General features: G+C 41.0%; 2 protein-coding genes across 2 annotated transcripts; one reads left to right on the plus strand and one right to left on the minus strand.

Annotated features, from left to right (window-relative positions):
• Nucleotides 1-9,358: 9,358 nt before the first annotated feature.
• On the minus strand, nucleotides 9,359-9,862 carry LOC125334474 (basic proline-rich protein-like). Its single transcript, XM_048321318.1, has one exon. It carries the CDS (start codon nucleotides 9,860-9,862, stop codon nucleotides 9,359-9,361), a length of 504 nt encoding a protein of 167 aa, XP_048177275.1.
• NDUFA4 (NDUFA4 mitochondrial complex associated) lies at nucleotides 9,821-13,788 on the plus strand. Its single transcript, XM_048304740.1, has 4 exons — nucleotides 9,821-10,017; nucleotides 10,639-10,727; nucleotides 11,047-11,107; nucleotides 13,569-13,788. The coding sequence occupies exons 1-4, from the start codon at nucleotides 9,973-9,975 to the stop codon at nucleotides 13,623-13,625; spliced, it is 252 nt and encodes an 83-aa protein (XP_048160697.1). The 5' UTR covers nucleotides 9,821-9,972; the 3' UTR covers nucleotides 13,626-13,788.
• The last annotated feature ends 2,355 nt before the right edge of the window (nucleotides 13,789-16,143 follow it).

The raw sequence follows: 16,143 nt of genomic DNA on the forward strand, positions 1-16,143 counted from the left end.
TTAGAGGTTCTTTACAAGAACCTGTCACCGCCCTCCCATGTCAGTTTTGTTTATGTCTGAATTATACTTCATCTGGCAAAGCTCCGGAAATGTTTAAACCATTGCTAATATATCAATTTCATATCCCCAGTTATGTGCCACTGTCTGTTAAATCAGGCTGCTTACAAAACTCATCAGCCCTTGCAGTGTGCGATGTCATAGCCCTCGTAGGAGGAACCCCAAAACCAATGGTTTTGCACAGCATGAACCATGTGAAAATAGCAAGAAACAGATATTATTAGATGTTCTGCACAAGCACTCCAGGTCTCACCAGGTTCATATCAGGATACTGCAGATATCTTGGTTTTGCTCTGAAGCATGAGATTTATCCAGAAACACCTTCTCAAATGCAACCGAAGTCTATCCCTGTGCATCAGCTTTTATCTCCAGTCATTTTGGCAAAGGCCAAATATGACATCCTGAAAGAGCGATTTATTCTAGTTATATCTTAGATTGCCTCTGCGAACCACCCATATCTTTCTACAGACTTCAGAAGCAAGACTTGAATAAACTAAACTCCTAACTTTCGCATTACTAAACTTCTGTGGAATGTATTGCCCCCAATGCACCGTCATTCACTGAAACACATGCAAAACACACTCCACACCTATCCTTTTCAGGTGGCTCCATGTTACCCAACAGTGCCAGGATCTGCAACATTATCCAAAGACTCCTAAAATAATCAATAATAATTCTGTCATCTGGTATTAGCAGCTGGAATGATGTATCTCTTCTTTCTGTGATGCATAAAACATACTGGATTTCTCAACTACCTTAAAAACATTCTTTTGCAATTTCTATTCAGTAGTCCTTTCTTCTTCACAGATACTAACCTTCCTCTAAAAACTACAGCAGACTAGAAAGGCAAATAATATTTTCTCTGGAAAGTACATGAGTAACATTCTCACTTCCAAAATAGCTGTATCTGTCCTGTTCATAAATCGCAAGAATCCCTTGTTACCTTTTCCATAAAGAAAACAAAAGCATACGGCTCTTGTTAGGGGAAGACAAATGAGGTTTTTTCTCCAGCCCAGGTTTGTGGAAAATAGCTTGATCAGAATTATGTCTCATCCTGTCCTCTAAAGGCTCTATCACTGTCTTAAATGAGAACAAGTTTTGGCTTATTGAAACTGTTAGATTTGGAAGCCTTATTCTTTCTGCAAATTGTGGTTCTTTTAAAATACTGGCATTCTTCATGGAATTAAAAAATACAGAAAAATAAATTAGAATACAAAATCTATTTATACTATTCTGAGTAATCCTTTGTTGGCACAGCTTTTGCAGATAATGCCACAGCAATAAGACTATACTTAATAAACATGCACAGTTTTCATGTTGCTTTGTTATTACTATATTGTTCTCTTTAATATTTGGAATGCATAGTGAACGTGAGATCTCGTGTATCATTCTTTACAGCTGCTGCATAGCCAATTATACTATGTGTGTGTGTGTGTGTGTGTGTGTGTGTGTGTTTCTACATTTCAGAAGCTGCCTACGAGCAGTTTGCTCTGTTCCCAGACTGTCTGCTTGAGTCACTCCTGTGGCAGCTGCGGCAGTTTCTCCTAAGCAGCAATATGTCCTGGAAAGGGCTGTCAATACCAAACTATTATTTTCTGATAAAGGAGAACAGCTTTAATCAGACAGCCAAGTTTTATAAATAATTAGCCAATAGCTGATGAAATATGATAGTTTTTACTAGTGTGACTTTAACTGTCATGCCAGACCTGGAAATCCATGACTTGTCTCAGTTGGTATAATTCCCAGCATAAAAAAAAAAAAAAAAAAAAAAAAAAAAAAAATCAGCTGAGATGTGAGTACATTTTGCTAAAACCATGTGCAAACAAAAGATTAACCAAAGGCTAGCTTAAATTTGAACATCAGAGCAGAAGACTCATAAGAACTATCTATTTCTTCCCCAGCATATGTAAAAGAAATGACACAGAATGCTCCTGGAAGTATTTTTCAAGCATGTTTCTCCTTACTCCATAGCAGAAACTAAAAAGCATACTTTAACCTTCTATATTAAGATGAAAGATCAAAAGCCTTGAGACAATTACCGGCATAGAAACAGAAGCACCTTTAATTTGTCTCCAGTAAGTTGTTGCTGAATAGCTGAAGCAGCATCTAGTTAAAAACAGTTTCAGGTACCAGTCCTGCTTACATTTTTAGTGAAGATTTTCAATTTCTATTGATCCATTAAACTTATCATTTATTTATGGAGTTCAGATAGTTTTTTAAATCAAACACAAGAGCAGCTTACAGGGATGCTATGGATGCAATTCCATGAAAGAGTTTATCTGTTAAAGGGCACTGGATCAGCATTGTTCTTAGGGGGAATCATTCCAGTAACTTCTTGTGGTCTTCTGGTCAGATTCAAGCCATCCAGTTGGGTGAAAGCTGTATTTCTGCATCCTACATTTTGGCAGATTATATAACTTAAAACAAACTATATTTTAAATATAAAGACCAGCAGTTTTCATTTGCTCTTTTGAACCTAGAAAGGAAGCACGTACAGGGACCACAATTAATTTCATTTTAAGTACTTGATTCTCAGCTGTTATGCTTTTGCCCTGTCATTCTTCTTACTTTCTTTTCCTATTAGTCATGGAATGATACTGCATTTAACCCCACCACCCCCCCCCCTCCCCCATATACTTTATAATTATTAGTATTTGAACCTGAATATTTTCATCCATTTGGAATGTCTTAATATTTTGTTTCTGGTTCTCTCCCATAACTACTGAAGTCTTTCAAATGGAAACATTTATTTTCTGTCAATAAGAGAAACTCTTGCTGGTGATCTGTTACCTGAGGTTCTGCCCATTGTCTCAGTCCATGCTGCTCCAAAATCTCTAGAGAAAATGTACTGAGCCAGATTTATATCTGTTTACTGGAAGATACAAACCCTCAATTTTCCGTTATGAACAATTCACACAGCCACCTGGGTCACTGTGAAATATACACCTCAATAGGTTTCCTATGCATGGAACAGGTTCTTTTTATATTCCGTATGGACAAACAAAGAACTTCCCTCTAGATCTTTTATGCAGATTCAATAATAACAACTTATGAAAGCTGAGGAACAGGGATTTTATAAAAATCATATTCAAGGACAAAATTTTAAATACTTGCGAATACATGAACATTTTGTCAGAAGATGCTTCAGTTCAGGAAAGAAAAATTAATGCTTCATTTTATTACTGCTAATTTCACTTTTGCTAAATAGCACATATTCATGCAGTCACTCTCGTATGGAGTGTATTTATCTTCTTTTTAAAATAAAAGCCTTTATTTTACAGTAAAGATTTATCTGCTTTAAAGCAATTATAATTACTTTAATGCTACAGCAGTGTGTATAACTGTATGCTTAATAAAAGCATAATATTACAGAAAATCTGCACATTTGGGCTCATAACTTGAAGTTTACAAATAGCACTGTAAAAACGCAGGACACAATTTGTATTTGCAATATAAATGAATAATTATAAGTTACATACTTAAGTGCAAGTGAACTAAAAAACTTTTCTGTCCCAATAGAGTATTTTTCTTTGACTTTCTGAGCAGATTATAAATGCTATAAAACAATTCTTCCCTTAGTGATAGAACATACAGCCACTTTTGCCAAGGTTTTTTTTCATTTCCAGATCTCTAGGAGGCCTATTTAACAAAAATTTTGCTTTTATGACTGATAGCAAGTTATGCTTCTTAACATGTCCCTGAATTGTATAAAATTATTGTGTACTTTTAATGGATATATTGAGACAGGAACCTTTATCAATGTGTATTTTTGACAGACACAAATGAGAGAAGTAGAATATTTCCATACTATACATTTCAGTACCACTAATTTTTAATTTCTTCTTTGTTATAGCCCTTGTGCTGTTAGTTTTCAAATTTCCAGTCATTTACTACCTTTCACCATACTTTCTTAAATGCTAGACGTATTTTTGTTGCAGTTAAAAAAAAAAAGTCTGGTTTCTAACATTAATTTTTTTTCTTTCTACTTTTTTTTTCCTCTATAAGCATAGCATTTGACTTAACTAACTCTAACTAATCATGAAATTCTTAAGGCTTTTTGTTTTGCAGAACAACCGCGATGTTTACACTTAATCACAAGCTGCTATATTGAAATGTTACTGTCCCTATCCGTCCACCTCAGATCCCCATGTTTTCTTACTGCCGTTATACCAGGGATGCAGGAATAGAATCTGCAGCCACTCCATTTCACAGAGTTAGAGCCAAATACAAGTCAGATGTTAAGGAAGACGTAAGTGAACTACTCCAAATGGGCATGGCAGAGGTCTGCACACGTATATCCTGTTCTGCTGTTGCCCCCTGCTAAGTACAGAGAAAGGAATACAAGGACGTACAACAGAGGGAACAGACCTATAAATGGGAACAAGAAACAGTAAAATAAAATAAATGACAAAAAATCCCAATGTATTTGTTGCATGTAAGCCGGGCTTTACATTTTTACATTTTTTTTTTAAAGTTTTTTCATATATTTTGCTCTTCTAGAGACAGCAAGGAAAGCTCCTTTGCTCTCCTCTTTTTCTCTGCTAAGAATTATTTTTAAAAGTCATTGCCTTTTCACCAACTCTGATGACACCTTCAGAAAATCCTCGGTTTACACATTCTTCTGATTAACAGAGAAATGTCCTGATGCTATAGGACAATTCACAATTAATTTAGTTTCTTGATCAGTGACCAGTTGGAACATCCCCAAATCTAGTAATCTTTCCTTCCTATTTTCCTCCAAGTAAAATAAGTAACTTCAAATTAACTATAATTTTGTCTATTTCTTTTTTTCTTTTTTAATGAACTGACTTTGTGAAACCTTAAGAGCGCAATTCTTCAAATAACCTGATTTTATTATGACTTCTGATTCTTGTTCTTTAGGAGATCAGACCTGATTATATCTGTAGCTAAAATCAGTTGCTTTAAATAAAAAAAAATGAAGTACACCATAATTGATGTTGAACAGATTAGAAATCTGCAGATTTCTTTGAATCAATTCATATTGACAGGTAAGATTTGAGGAATAAAGACTTTAGAAACAGGAAGGCCTCCAAAAACTAAAACAAAACATCTGGAATAGAAGAAAAGTTTCTGAAATCAAAAGCTCAAATGAGCCTAAGGACAGGAACAAGGTACAATAACAATCAAAGAGGCACAGTGAGAGACAGAGGCCATAAGGTGAGGCTGTACAGGACGACAAAAGACAGGAGGAAAAAATAAATGACAAAGCACCAGAATAATCTGAGGACTTGACTTTTCAGCAGTGCTGAGCACTACTGCAAGTCCAGCTCCTAGTTCTTAACGGACTGGTTCATCACAAAAACTTGCCAAAATACCTGAAGGATTTATGCATTCACTTATTTAAAAAGCAGAAACCTACACAAAAATAACTTTCCTCAGATTAAAAGAAGTGACATGTCTAACTAAAGGTTTATAAATGTAATTGTCAGGTGTGAACACAAAGACACCAAACCTCAAGAGGGAATAAATGTGTTTACCTTCAGCTTGAGTAGCTAAGCAACAGATACAAGAGCAGCAAAATTATCTACCTTTATCCAGCGTTTACTGTCTTCCTGGGAATGGGTTGATAAGTTACAGAAAATGGTTAGTCTTCAAGTATGGCCAATATATTGACAGTATTACTATAAATTAACACATAAAATTTATATAACTCTAGCATAGTACAAGCACTCAAACTTGGCAGCTAAGTAGGTATTTCTCAGAACCACGGATCCATCATCAAGATGCCATGAGGTGGCTTGAGTTTATACTCAGAATTTTGCCAAGTGACACAAGTGAGGGGTTGCATTTTTTGCAATGCTGCATTGTGTGAAATTTAAAAATATTAACTTGCAGTTTTCAAAATTAGAATGAAAAAATCTGATTTCTGATTGTTTTCAAACTTTAATTTTTTTATGTCTGCAAAATTCATTTCCATACACAAAATTCCAAGTATTATAAATAATATGACATGTTTATGAACAATGAAGCAGCTGAGCCATACAGATCCAGGCAATAAAAGCTGATGTACACGATGAAAATTTATGAAAGCCCATGAAATGCGTGACAAATTTTGCAAATTGATCAGGTACTATGCCTCTTTAAATTCATAAAAGCGTACGATGACAGCAAAAACTATAAATCATTGTGAAAAAAATTATACTGAGAAACATATAAAAATCATGATATCTTTCCTAAAGATATGTGCCCAAGAAATAGCCTAGTGGAAATAATGTATCTCAGATGATCTTTCCTTAGTAGAAACAGGATACTTGAAGTCTCCAAATTTTTGCACTTAGCCGTGTGTTGGCTGTGCATAAGGAAGCAGACTGTTTCAGTCTGAGCAGAGTTTTGCTGAGCAGCCCCACATGGTTTGTGGCTATCTACCCTTCGGTTGCTCCCTGGTTTTCCTGAAGCTGCTTTGGCAACTGGCATCTCCTGCAATCCAAGTATATGGTGAAAAGTTCAACTACTGTACTAGAGGGTGAGCACCGTAACCTTCCAAATTACTCTTAGAGGTTTCTCTTTTATAGGAGAATAGCAGCAATGCTATTATTTTCCATACTTTTAACACAGGGAAATTGTTCTTTCCATTTTGAAAAAAAATGGAAAATTAGTGTCTTTATGACATAGTGAATACTGGAACAGTTAACAGACTCCTGGAGCACAATAACTATGCTTTTTTCAGTTTATCAACTCTGAAACAAATGAGGGAGACAAGCAATAGGATTGCATTGCTCCAAAGAAAACGTTGTAACAATTTTTTTCTTGTGCCACCCAATAACTTGTCAAATGCATCTGTACAAGTTACCAAACTTAGCTATTACCCAGGTTAAACTGGCTCTGGCAATCTGAAAAAAAAAAAAAGGACTTTTGAATGATGTGCAAGGAATATGACTTTTTTTTTTTTTTTTTAAGAATATATCATAACAGAGACAATTTGAGACAATGTTTGAAAATAAGCAGAAGCCAGTCTGTGGAACTAGTGAGTGAAATAGTAGACATCCATTTATTCTCTGCCACTTTGTTATTTTTTACTTCAGAATTTTTCTTTGTTATATGGCCACAGAAACTAAGAGCATTCATGTAAAGTTGTTTTGCTTCTAACCTAGGAAAAGGACTACTTCTGTCTTAGGTTAGTAGCATGATGATTCCTTTTACCTAATAATGAATTTTTTAATGCCTGGGGGACAAATTTACTTTTTGGGCTACCTTTTTGTGAAAGAAATCACACATCAAAGTGGCTGGTGATACTATCCAAAAATAGGGATTAAGTTCCCAATTCTATACAAGATACACAGTAACGGAGAAAAAAATAGGGCAGTACTTGGACACAGTACTATACAATAAATAGCCATGCTGCTCATTTAAAATTATGTAACTAGAAAAGTAACTAAATTCAAGCCATATTTAAATAATTAAAGCAACCTTGGCCAAAATATTATAGAATCATAGAATGGATCAGGTTGGAAGGGACCTCAAAGGTCATCTAGATCCAACCCCCTGCCATGGGCAGGGATACCTTCCACTAGACCAGGTCACTGAGAGCCCCATCCAACCTGGCCTTGAGCACTTGCAGGGATGAGGTATCTACAGTTTCTCTGCACCACCTGTTCCAGTGCCTCACCACCGTCTAAGTAAAGAATTTCTTCCTACCCTCTGTAAGTTTTAAGCCATTCCCCCATGTCTTGTCACTACGTGCCCTTGTAAAAAGTCCTCTTGCTTTCTTGTACGTTCCCTTCAGGTACTGGAAGGCTGCAAACGGGTCACCCCATAACCCTTCTCCTTTCCACACTGAACAACCCCCACTCTCTCAGCCTTTCCTCCATCCCTCTGATCACCTTTGTGGCCTCTTCTGGGCTTGCTCCAGCAGATCCATGTCTCTCCTGCAATGGGGACCCCAGAATTGGATGCAGTGCTCCAGGTGGAGTAGACAGGGAGAATCACCTGTATGTAATATATCACTATAAACCCCTTCTGAAAATCAAAGGGCTGTCTCAATGCCACGTATGCACCCAACTTCTGCCAACCTGACCGTAGCAGAATAATTAAGTTGGCAGTTTTATGACGGATTTCATTCCCTGTATCCTTTTCAGGACAACGAAACTCTTAACTCTTTTGCCTCACCTTTAAACAACCCCTGTAGCAATGGGGAACAAAGACGACGGACCCTCTCGCATGTCCCAAGAAGATCCACTTATTGCCAACAATCGCCCCCTCTTCCTACCCTCGATCTCAACCGGAACCAAAGCGAAGCCTGACAGAACTTAATAGCAGAAGGGCACCCATTGGCTGGCACAGCTGCGGTGCTGCTGTCCACGCGTCCTATCACCCAATCAGCTTCCCGCTCACATGCCATCCACGCGTTCTTCCATCCAATCACAGTCTCACTTCCAACTGTCCCTCAACCGACTCTCTCCTCGCCCCAAGTGCCTCTCAGCCCTCAACCGACTTCGTCCCGCCCGCAGCTGTGCATTTCCTGCTGGGCCTTCTGGTGACGGTGAGCCTCGACCACTTCAACAGATATAACCCCATATTCCACAAATCCCTTCGACTTTTAACCCGGGTTGGTGAGTGCTCAGGCCTCTCCTGTGAGGGCAGCCCAGCTGAGAGGCAGACACGGGTGTGCACGTACCCAGTACCCACCACCACCACACACCTTCCCAGCAGTCCCGATGCCGCAGGGAGCAGCAGGCGCCTCTCAGGAAGGCCGTGGCAGGCTCTGCCCTACGTCTCTGTGGCAGCAGCTCTCAGGCGGTGTGAGGGCCGTGCCAAGAAAGTCCTGGTGGGCAACAAGCTGTCAATGAGCCAGCAGTATGCCCATGTGCCCAAGGATGCTAGTGGTATCCTGGGGTGCATTAAGAAGAGCATTGCCAGCAGGTTGAGGAAGATGATCCTGCCCCTCTATTCAGCCCTGGTGAGGCTGCACCTGGAGTGCTGTGTCCAGTTCTACACTCCACAGAACAAGACAGGTAGTTCCTGGAACAGGCCCTGTGGAGGGTTACGAGGACAATTAGGGCAGCATCTCTCTTAAGAGGAAAGGTTGGGGGAGCTGGGCCTGTTCAGCCTCGGCAGAAAACGACCGAAAGCAGACTTTATTGATACCTATAAATATCTAAAGTGGGCGGATGTCAAGAGGATGCAGTTAGGCTCTCCTTGGTAGTGCCGTGCAGTCGAATATGAAGCAACGGGCAGAAACTGATGCACAAGGAAGTTCCACCTGAATGCGAGGAAAAACTTCTTTACTGTGCAGTTGACCGCGCACTGGAACAGACTGTCCAGAGAGGTTGTGGAGTCCCTCTCACTGGAGATATTCCAGAACCGTCGAGATGCAATCTTGTGCCATGTGCTCTACGATGACCCTGTTTGGGCAGGGAGGTTGGACCAGATGACCCAGTGAGGTCCCGTCCAACCTGACCCATTCTGTGCGAGGGACGGCAGGCGGGCGGCCCCCATCGCCGGGCGGCCCCCACGGCCGGGCGGCCGAGGCTGCCGGGCCCTGCTCGCCGCGGGCAGCCGGGGCGCAGGCGCTGCCCGCGCGGCAGCGGGCGGGGCGGGGCTGCCCGGCTGCCCCGGGGTGCCCGGGCCGGTGCCTGCTGCCGCTCCCGGTGCCCGCGCTGCCGGCGGGACGGGGCCGCGCTGGTGCGGGGACCACGCAGGCCGGGGAGCGCGGCGGGACGGGAGCGGGGCGGGGCGGCGGCGCGGCGGCCGGCGCAGATCGGCGGAGGGCGAGCAGGCGAACGCCGGAGCTGCTACATCCGGGCTGCGGCGGCGGCACCTGCCGCGGCGGGGGCCTCGGTGACATTGGGGCTCGGTGGTTGAAGGGGGAGGCAGCGCTGCGGAGCCCGCAGAGAGTGAGACTTTCGCCCGCACCCGCCGCCACCAACCCGCCACCACCGCACCGCCACCACCGCCATGGTGCTACGCGTTATCTTCACCCACGCGAAGAAGCACCCGGCTGTGAGTACCTGGGCGCGAGTACCCGGCCCTGCGCCCGCCCTCCCCTGCCGCCGCTCGGTGCCCCCAGCCGCGCCTGTCGCCTCGTCCTCGCCCATCCGTCCCTTGGCATTCCTGTGCATGCCGGGCCCCTGGACCGGCCAGAGCTGGTTCAGCAGACACGGTCCGGTCCCCTTTTTCCTCTGGTCTCTGCGGCCTTGCTTGTGCTGCAAGGCTCGAGGTGGCCCTTCTGTTCTTCTTGCGCATCAATTTGCCCCCACAGTCCCACTCTGATGTTTTCGGTTTGTAATCTGAGTACAGACGGTAGGAGCTGTTTTGGCAGTGGAGGGAAGGATGTGTGTCTCAGAAACGCGTGGTGACGGGATTTTTGGTTTGGGTTTGCTTTCTCTTGAAGTAGTAGTGGTTTTTTATATCTGCCTCTTCATAGCTGCTGGTTCCTCAATGACCCCAGGGATGTCCCGCAAACAGGAAGGTCATGCCAGGGGTTTAGAGGGCCACGCTTTTGTGGCTCAGAGTCTGTAAGATTGTTTTTTGGTTTGCCATAGCTGCAGTCAGAAGTGCTATGTATGAATACTATTTTGCTGTATCATAGTATGATACTAAATTTTTTTGTTGTTACTCCAGTTGATCCCTCTGTTTGTGATCATTGGATCTGGAGGTATTGGTGCAGGCCTGTATCTCATGCGTTTGGCGATGTTCAACCCTGATGTCTGGTATGTATACAGTAATCCCCAATGCCAGTCCTCTTGCTGCGTGTGTTACACTCCACTGCCTTGGCTTTTATGTTCCTGGAGGCCTTAATGTCTTGATCCAGTATCACCTGACATTAAGTGTGTGGAATCTTCCTTGATTTGGTGATTTGTTTACCATGATATTTTGAGACTGCTGGCAAAGGACGATGCCTCTTGCTGTGAAAACTTCTTGGATGGGTGACTCCATGACCTAATAACCACAATACATATATGAATATATTTTTTTAAAATTTTGAAGATAATGTTAATATTCTCTCACGTCTTGCATTTCTCTCAATAGCTGGGACAAGAAAAATAACCCAGAACCTTGGAACAAATTGTCTCCCAGTGACCAGTACAAGGTAAAATGAGAAACACAGATTTCTTAGGAAGCATAATATTAGGTGTAGCCTACTGCTTTAGGATGTTTGATTATATAGGGAAAGTAGTTGAATGAGTGATGTATTTGTTCTGTGCAGCATTTGTTTCTATCTAGAACCCTGAGCAGAGATGGCTGAGTTCGAGATTTAAAACTTTCCTAATGATGCTTGATAATGGGATGAAAGGAGTCTATATGAAAGCAGTCATATCTACTGCACTGTAAGGAAAAGAGGAACTATGTATGAGAGGAAGAGTTTACTGGCTCATAATACTCAGAAATAAACTAAAGGGAGAAAGACAAAACCCCAAAAGTTGTGAACTACAGTTTTCTAAGCTCTATAAGCTGGTGGCCTATACTCACGAGAAGCACTGCAGGAAAATGTCAGTGTTTAACATAACCATGAATTCAGTTCTGCAGTTGATTTTTTGAACACAAAACAGTATTGTAAGTAACTGGATGCAATAGAAATGTTCTTTAGCTGATACTCAGCTAATTTCATTGAACTAATGAGGAAGCGTGCAAAGATGTCTAAAACATTGGGTAGTTTACAGAAATCCTAGCATCGTAGAATCATTTATGTTGGCAAAGACCTCCAAGATTATTGATTTCAACCTTTGACTGAACACCATGTTGTCACCTAGACCGCAGCACTAAGTGCCATGTCCAGTCATTTCTTCTACACTTCAGTGATGGTGGCTCCATCCTCACCCAGGGCAATCTATTTCAATGTTTGACAGTCCTTCCAGTGATTAAATTCTTCCTGATGTCCAACCTGATCCTCCCCTGATGCAGCTTGAGGCTGTGTCCTCTCATCGTGTTGCTGGTTGCCTGGGAGAAGAGGCCAACCCCTACCTGGCTACACCCTCCTTTCAGGGAGTTGTAGAGAGTGGTAGTCTCCCCTGAGCTTCCTGTTCTCGAGGCTGAACAACAACAGCTCCCTGAGACATGCCTCACATGACTTACTCTCAATACCCTTCACCAGCTTCATTGCCCTTCTCTGAACACGAATCATGTTTTAATCATGTTTTACAGAAGTGCTATTTTAGTGAATTGCTGTTAAGAATATTTTAAGATTATTCTCAAGCTACAAAAAAGGCAAACTTACTATGTTTGCCTACCTGAAGGGAACGTACAAGAAAGCAAGCTAGCGTCTTGTTCAGTACCATATGCTACTATTCCAGTCCTTAAAATAAGTAGAAAAACCCCACAGTTCCAAAGTAAAACAGGTTGCAGTTCCCTTAAGAGTCCATGAAGAACATTTCATTCTTTGTTTTCATTGCCGATTCTGGAATGTTGCTGGTTTGTAAATATCTAAATTTGGCAAATCCAGCATAGTGCACAGCACGAATTCTTTTAAAGAGTGCATGACTTCTGTAGCACTCCCCTTCTGCCTTAACATGCAGGCACAGCCTCGGGGTTTGCCATATTTGGGTGTGTGTATCATTGGGGACATTCTTTTCCAAATCTACACTGTGGGAAATGAAAAGGACGTATACTCTAATTTGAGGATGACTCTTTAGTAAGAAGTTCTTGTTAGTCTTAGCTTTGATGAGGTTTTTTCTATTGTAAACTTCTCTTTGTCATATTAACTAAGTCTTTTTCCAAAGAAAGAGTTGAAGACCTGATCATTACTGTAGAAGTTGCACAGAAAGCTGTAATTTGAATGTGCTGTAGGCTGTTTTGTTTCCTTTGAGAAAGTTAAAAAAAATTAAAAATCGGGTATAACTAAAAATAATCAAGCTAATAGTTACGTGTTTTTCTTTCTTTTGTTTTTTTAAGAAAAACATCTATGTGCTTGATGTCAAGTCAGGCTGGGATGCCAAAATATGCTGTTAGTCTGTAAACTCATTGTCCTCAGTCACTTTTTGGGTTGTTCTGGATTGCTTGTAACAGGATCCAATGATAATAATATAAACTGAGTGTGTTGGAGGATCTGTTCTTGCTTTCATTCCTCCTTGTCATCCTTCGCAGTTCTAGATGCAACTACTTAAACCAAACTTGGCTTTTGCAGCACTGCAGTAAAAATGTTCCTTTGTGCCACTGTCTGTTCACAGACACTGTGCTTTGTGCCACTTGGCAAGCTGGCTTTTGCCTTCAGTATACAGGAGCCATAGATTTTGAGAAAAATGGATAAACTCAGCAGTACTGTAAAAAGTTCATCTGAATGGACTTATAATTCTGAGGGTTAAGAAGAGGAACTGTGGGTTTTCTCTAGTGGAAGACATGAGCACTGCTTCATTTTAAGTGCAGAGCTTCTAATACTGGGTGTAGAATTAATATTAAAAAGTTACTGCTTATCAAAAGTTTTAATTTATTATTGTCCAGTTCACAGACTCAAAATATTATTTCAGTTTCCTGAGTTGAATGATGCATATTTTTAGTAAATACCAGGGAAAATGTGTAGTCAAGCTTCTTAATATTTTTTCCTTTCTCTTTCCTAGTTCTACTCGGTTAATGTGGACTACAGTAGACTGAAAAAGGACCGTCCTGACTTCTGAAAACGCACTCATGTCCATAAGCTGCACAGAAAGATCTTCCAGAAGCCGTCCGCACAAGTGTCATGCTTAGTCATCCAGGAAATAATCAAATTTGCCTCACACAGCACTAGGTCATGTGTTTGAAACTGTTTTGATGAGGCTTAATAAATGTTTAAAACTTGAAGTGTCTGCTCCTTCATTTTGCAAAATGACAATATCCTCCTTTTAACAGTTTCTGCTGTATGGTTTGTCACTTAGCAAAAGCCAGTTTATGTTTCCTGGACAAGAAAGCAAAGTTGTGATGGGCTTTATGCTCAGTGTGTTGATCTCAGAATAATAACTACATGCTCATGCAATGTCAAACTGCGACATGCAGTTACACCAAACTTCAAGAACTTGAAGGCATGTATTTATATGTGTGCATGTATATTTTTTTTAATTGCACCTGAATTTATCTACTTGCCACTTTAAGTGGTTGCAGAAAAGTCAATGCCAACAAGTCATTATCCATCAGGGAGGCAGCAGATGTTGCCATATGTTGCTGGAGAGAAGGAAAAAAAAAAACAGACTGACCTCTCCAAAAGGTTTTGTTTCTGTTCTTTTGTTTTTTCTTTTCAAGTCAAGCAGGTTTTTTTAATAAACAGAAAGACAAGTTTCAATATTTAAAAAATAAAATTCTATGAACATTCTCAACATTTCCTGTGGATCACAGTTTTAAGGAAGGGAAGCACATAGAAGAAGGTACAGGTTTTGGGACATAATTAGCTATTCATGTAAGAACAAAAATACCTTTTAGAAAGGACAAAATCTTACACTTTAGTACTTGGCTGAGTCTTACTATGGGAAGACTAAAAGAAAATATTTTTGCAAGTCTGTAACTTATGGTAGGTTCTTTGTGCTTTACTGTGAACATCTGGCATTTCCTTGGATAAGGGACGTTAATTCTGGACCATGACAGAGTACAGCTGTTCTTACTTGATACTCTGCTTAAAGTAGACTCCAAGAATGTAGATGACTAGAGCAACTATTAAAAGTAATAAATCAAGCAGCAAGAACTTTTATTGGAGAAGAAAGACTATTCTGTGGTAATTGCAAAGTAACAGATATTTGCAAAGACTTCGTATTTTATATGGAAAAATCTTGTAGGTGCATGGATGATGTTTATTTGGTAGCAGTTCAGATTAACCCTTCATTATGTACTGAACTGGTGGATTCACTCAGTTTTTATTTGCTTGCTTGAGAGGTTCTCAAGAAGTCTGAATAAGAGAATGTGTGTTACAAAAGACATGGTTACAGTGGTGGGCAAAGCCTGTCGGTGTCCTTGGGGAATGGTTGCTCTCTGGATCCAAACAGAATGTTCTGTTGCAACACTTTAATTCAGTTTTAAAAGTATGTTGTGTAAAAATGGGAAGAGTGTGTTATAACTTGCAAGCTGGCACTTTGTTTGGATTTTACCTCTTCAAATGCAGATTCTCTGGACGTTAAGAAGGATCAATAACCAGGAAGTAAACCCAGTTCTTAGGTGACACAAGGTTATTCCTTTTGTCCACAGCTGACTAAAGCATAGGATCATGTCTTTCTTAATAAAGGCACTTAAATGCATATTTCAATTATATTTAACAAGCACTTAAGCTATTTAAATCTTTAAATACAGGTTGACTAGAAAACAAAAGACAATTAATTCAATGTTACTTTGTGGTGGCTGGTCAGCCTGTGGTACAAGGGAGGAAGAGTTCTGTGCTAAGACAGTTCCAAGCACCAGAAACTTCTGTCAGGTTAGGGTGAGAAGGGAAGCCTCTCCCAGAATGCTTTGTTCTGTTATGGTAATGTACCCCAGTTCTGCATTCCTGGTTGGCTGTTGGCCACCTAGCCCCCTTGCTACCTTTTATGTTTCATGTCCCAGAAAGTTCTCCACTCCAGGTTCCCCCCATTGGCCTTTGCCCCTCGCCACTCCCCCAGAGCCTCTCCATTGGCTCCCATTCCCTAGTCCTGTCTTTGTACTGCCCCGTGCCCTCAGATCCTTGGTCCCTGGTACTCTCGCCGCTCCCTTACTTAAATCTGGACTCTTCATTGCTCTCTGTCTTTGCCCCTGGCATCCTTCATCATGTGGAAACAATACACTGCTCCTGTGGAACACTATGCAGAGATCCTTCCTGCCTCTTTGCTGTCAATCCACATTACTAAGCTACCCATGAGTTTGTGCATGCACGCGTGTGTGAGTGTGTGGCTGATCCTGCCGAGCAGCTTTGCTAAGGAGATGCTCTTGGAAGACCGCTGCACCCCAAGCTACGGCACAGAAGCCGCAGAGAGCATGGGCTAGTGATACTACTTGGTTTTGCTCATTACAGCATACTTGCTCCTGAAAATACACCAAACTTAAAGTCTTCTAAGTTTATTTATTCTAGAAGTCATTATCCTGAGGGGACACTTCTTTCTTTTTCTTTTAGGGGTATACTTTTGTCCTGTGTTAAATGTAGGGGATAATAGTCACCATTACTTGCCAAACTTAAAACTCTTGACAAGAATCTTAAAAACTGCT

The sequence above is a fragment of the Corvus hawaiiensis genome, chromosome 1 (genome assembly GCF_020740725.1).
Source record: "Corvus hawaiiensis isolate bCorHaw1 chromosome 1, bCorHaw1.pri.cur, whole genome shotgun sequence".
Taxonomy (NCBI): Eukaryota; Metazoa; Chordata; class Aves; order Passeriformes; family Corvidae; genus Corvus; species Corvus hawaiiensis.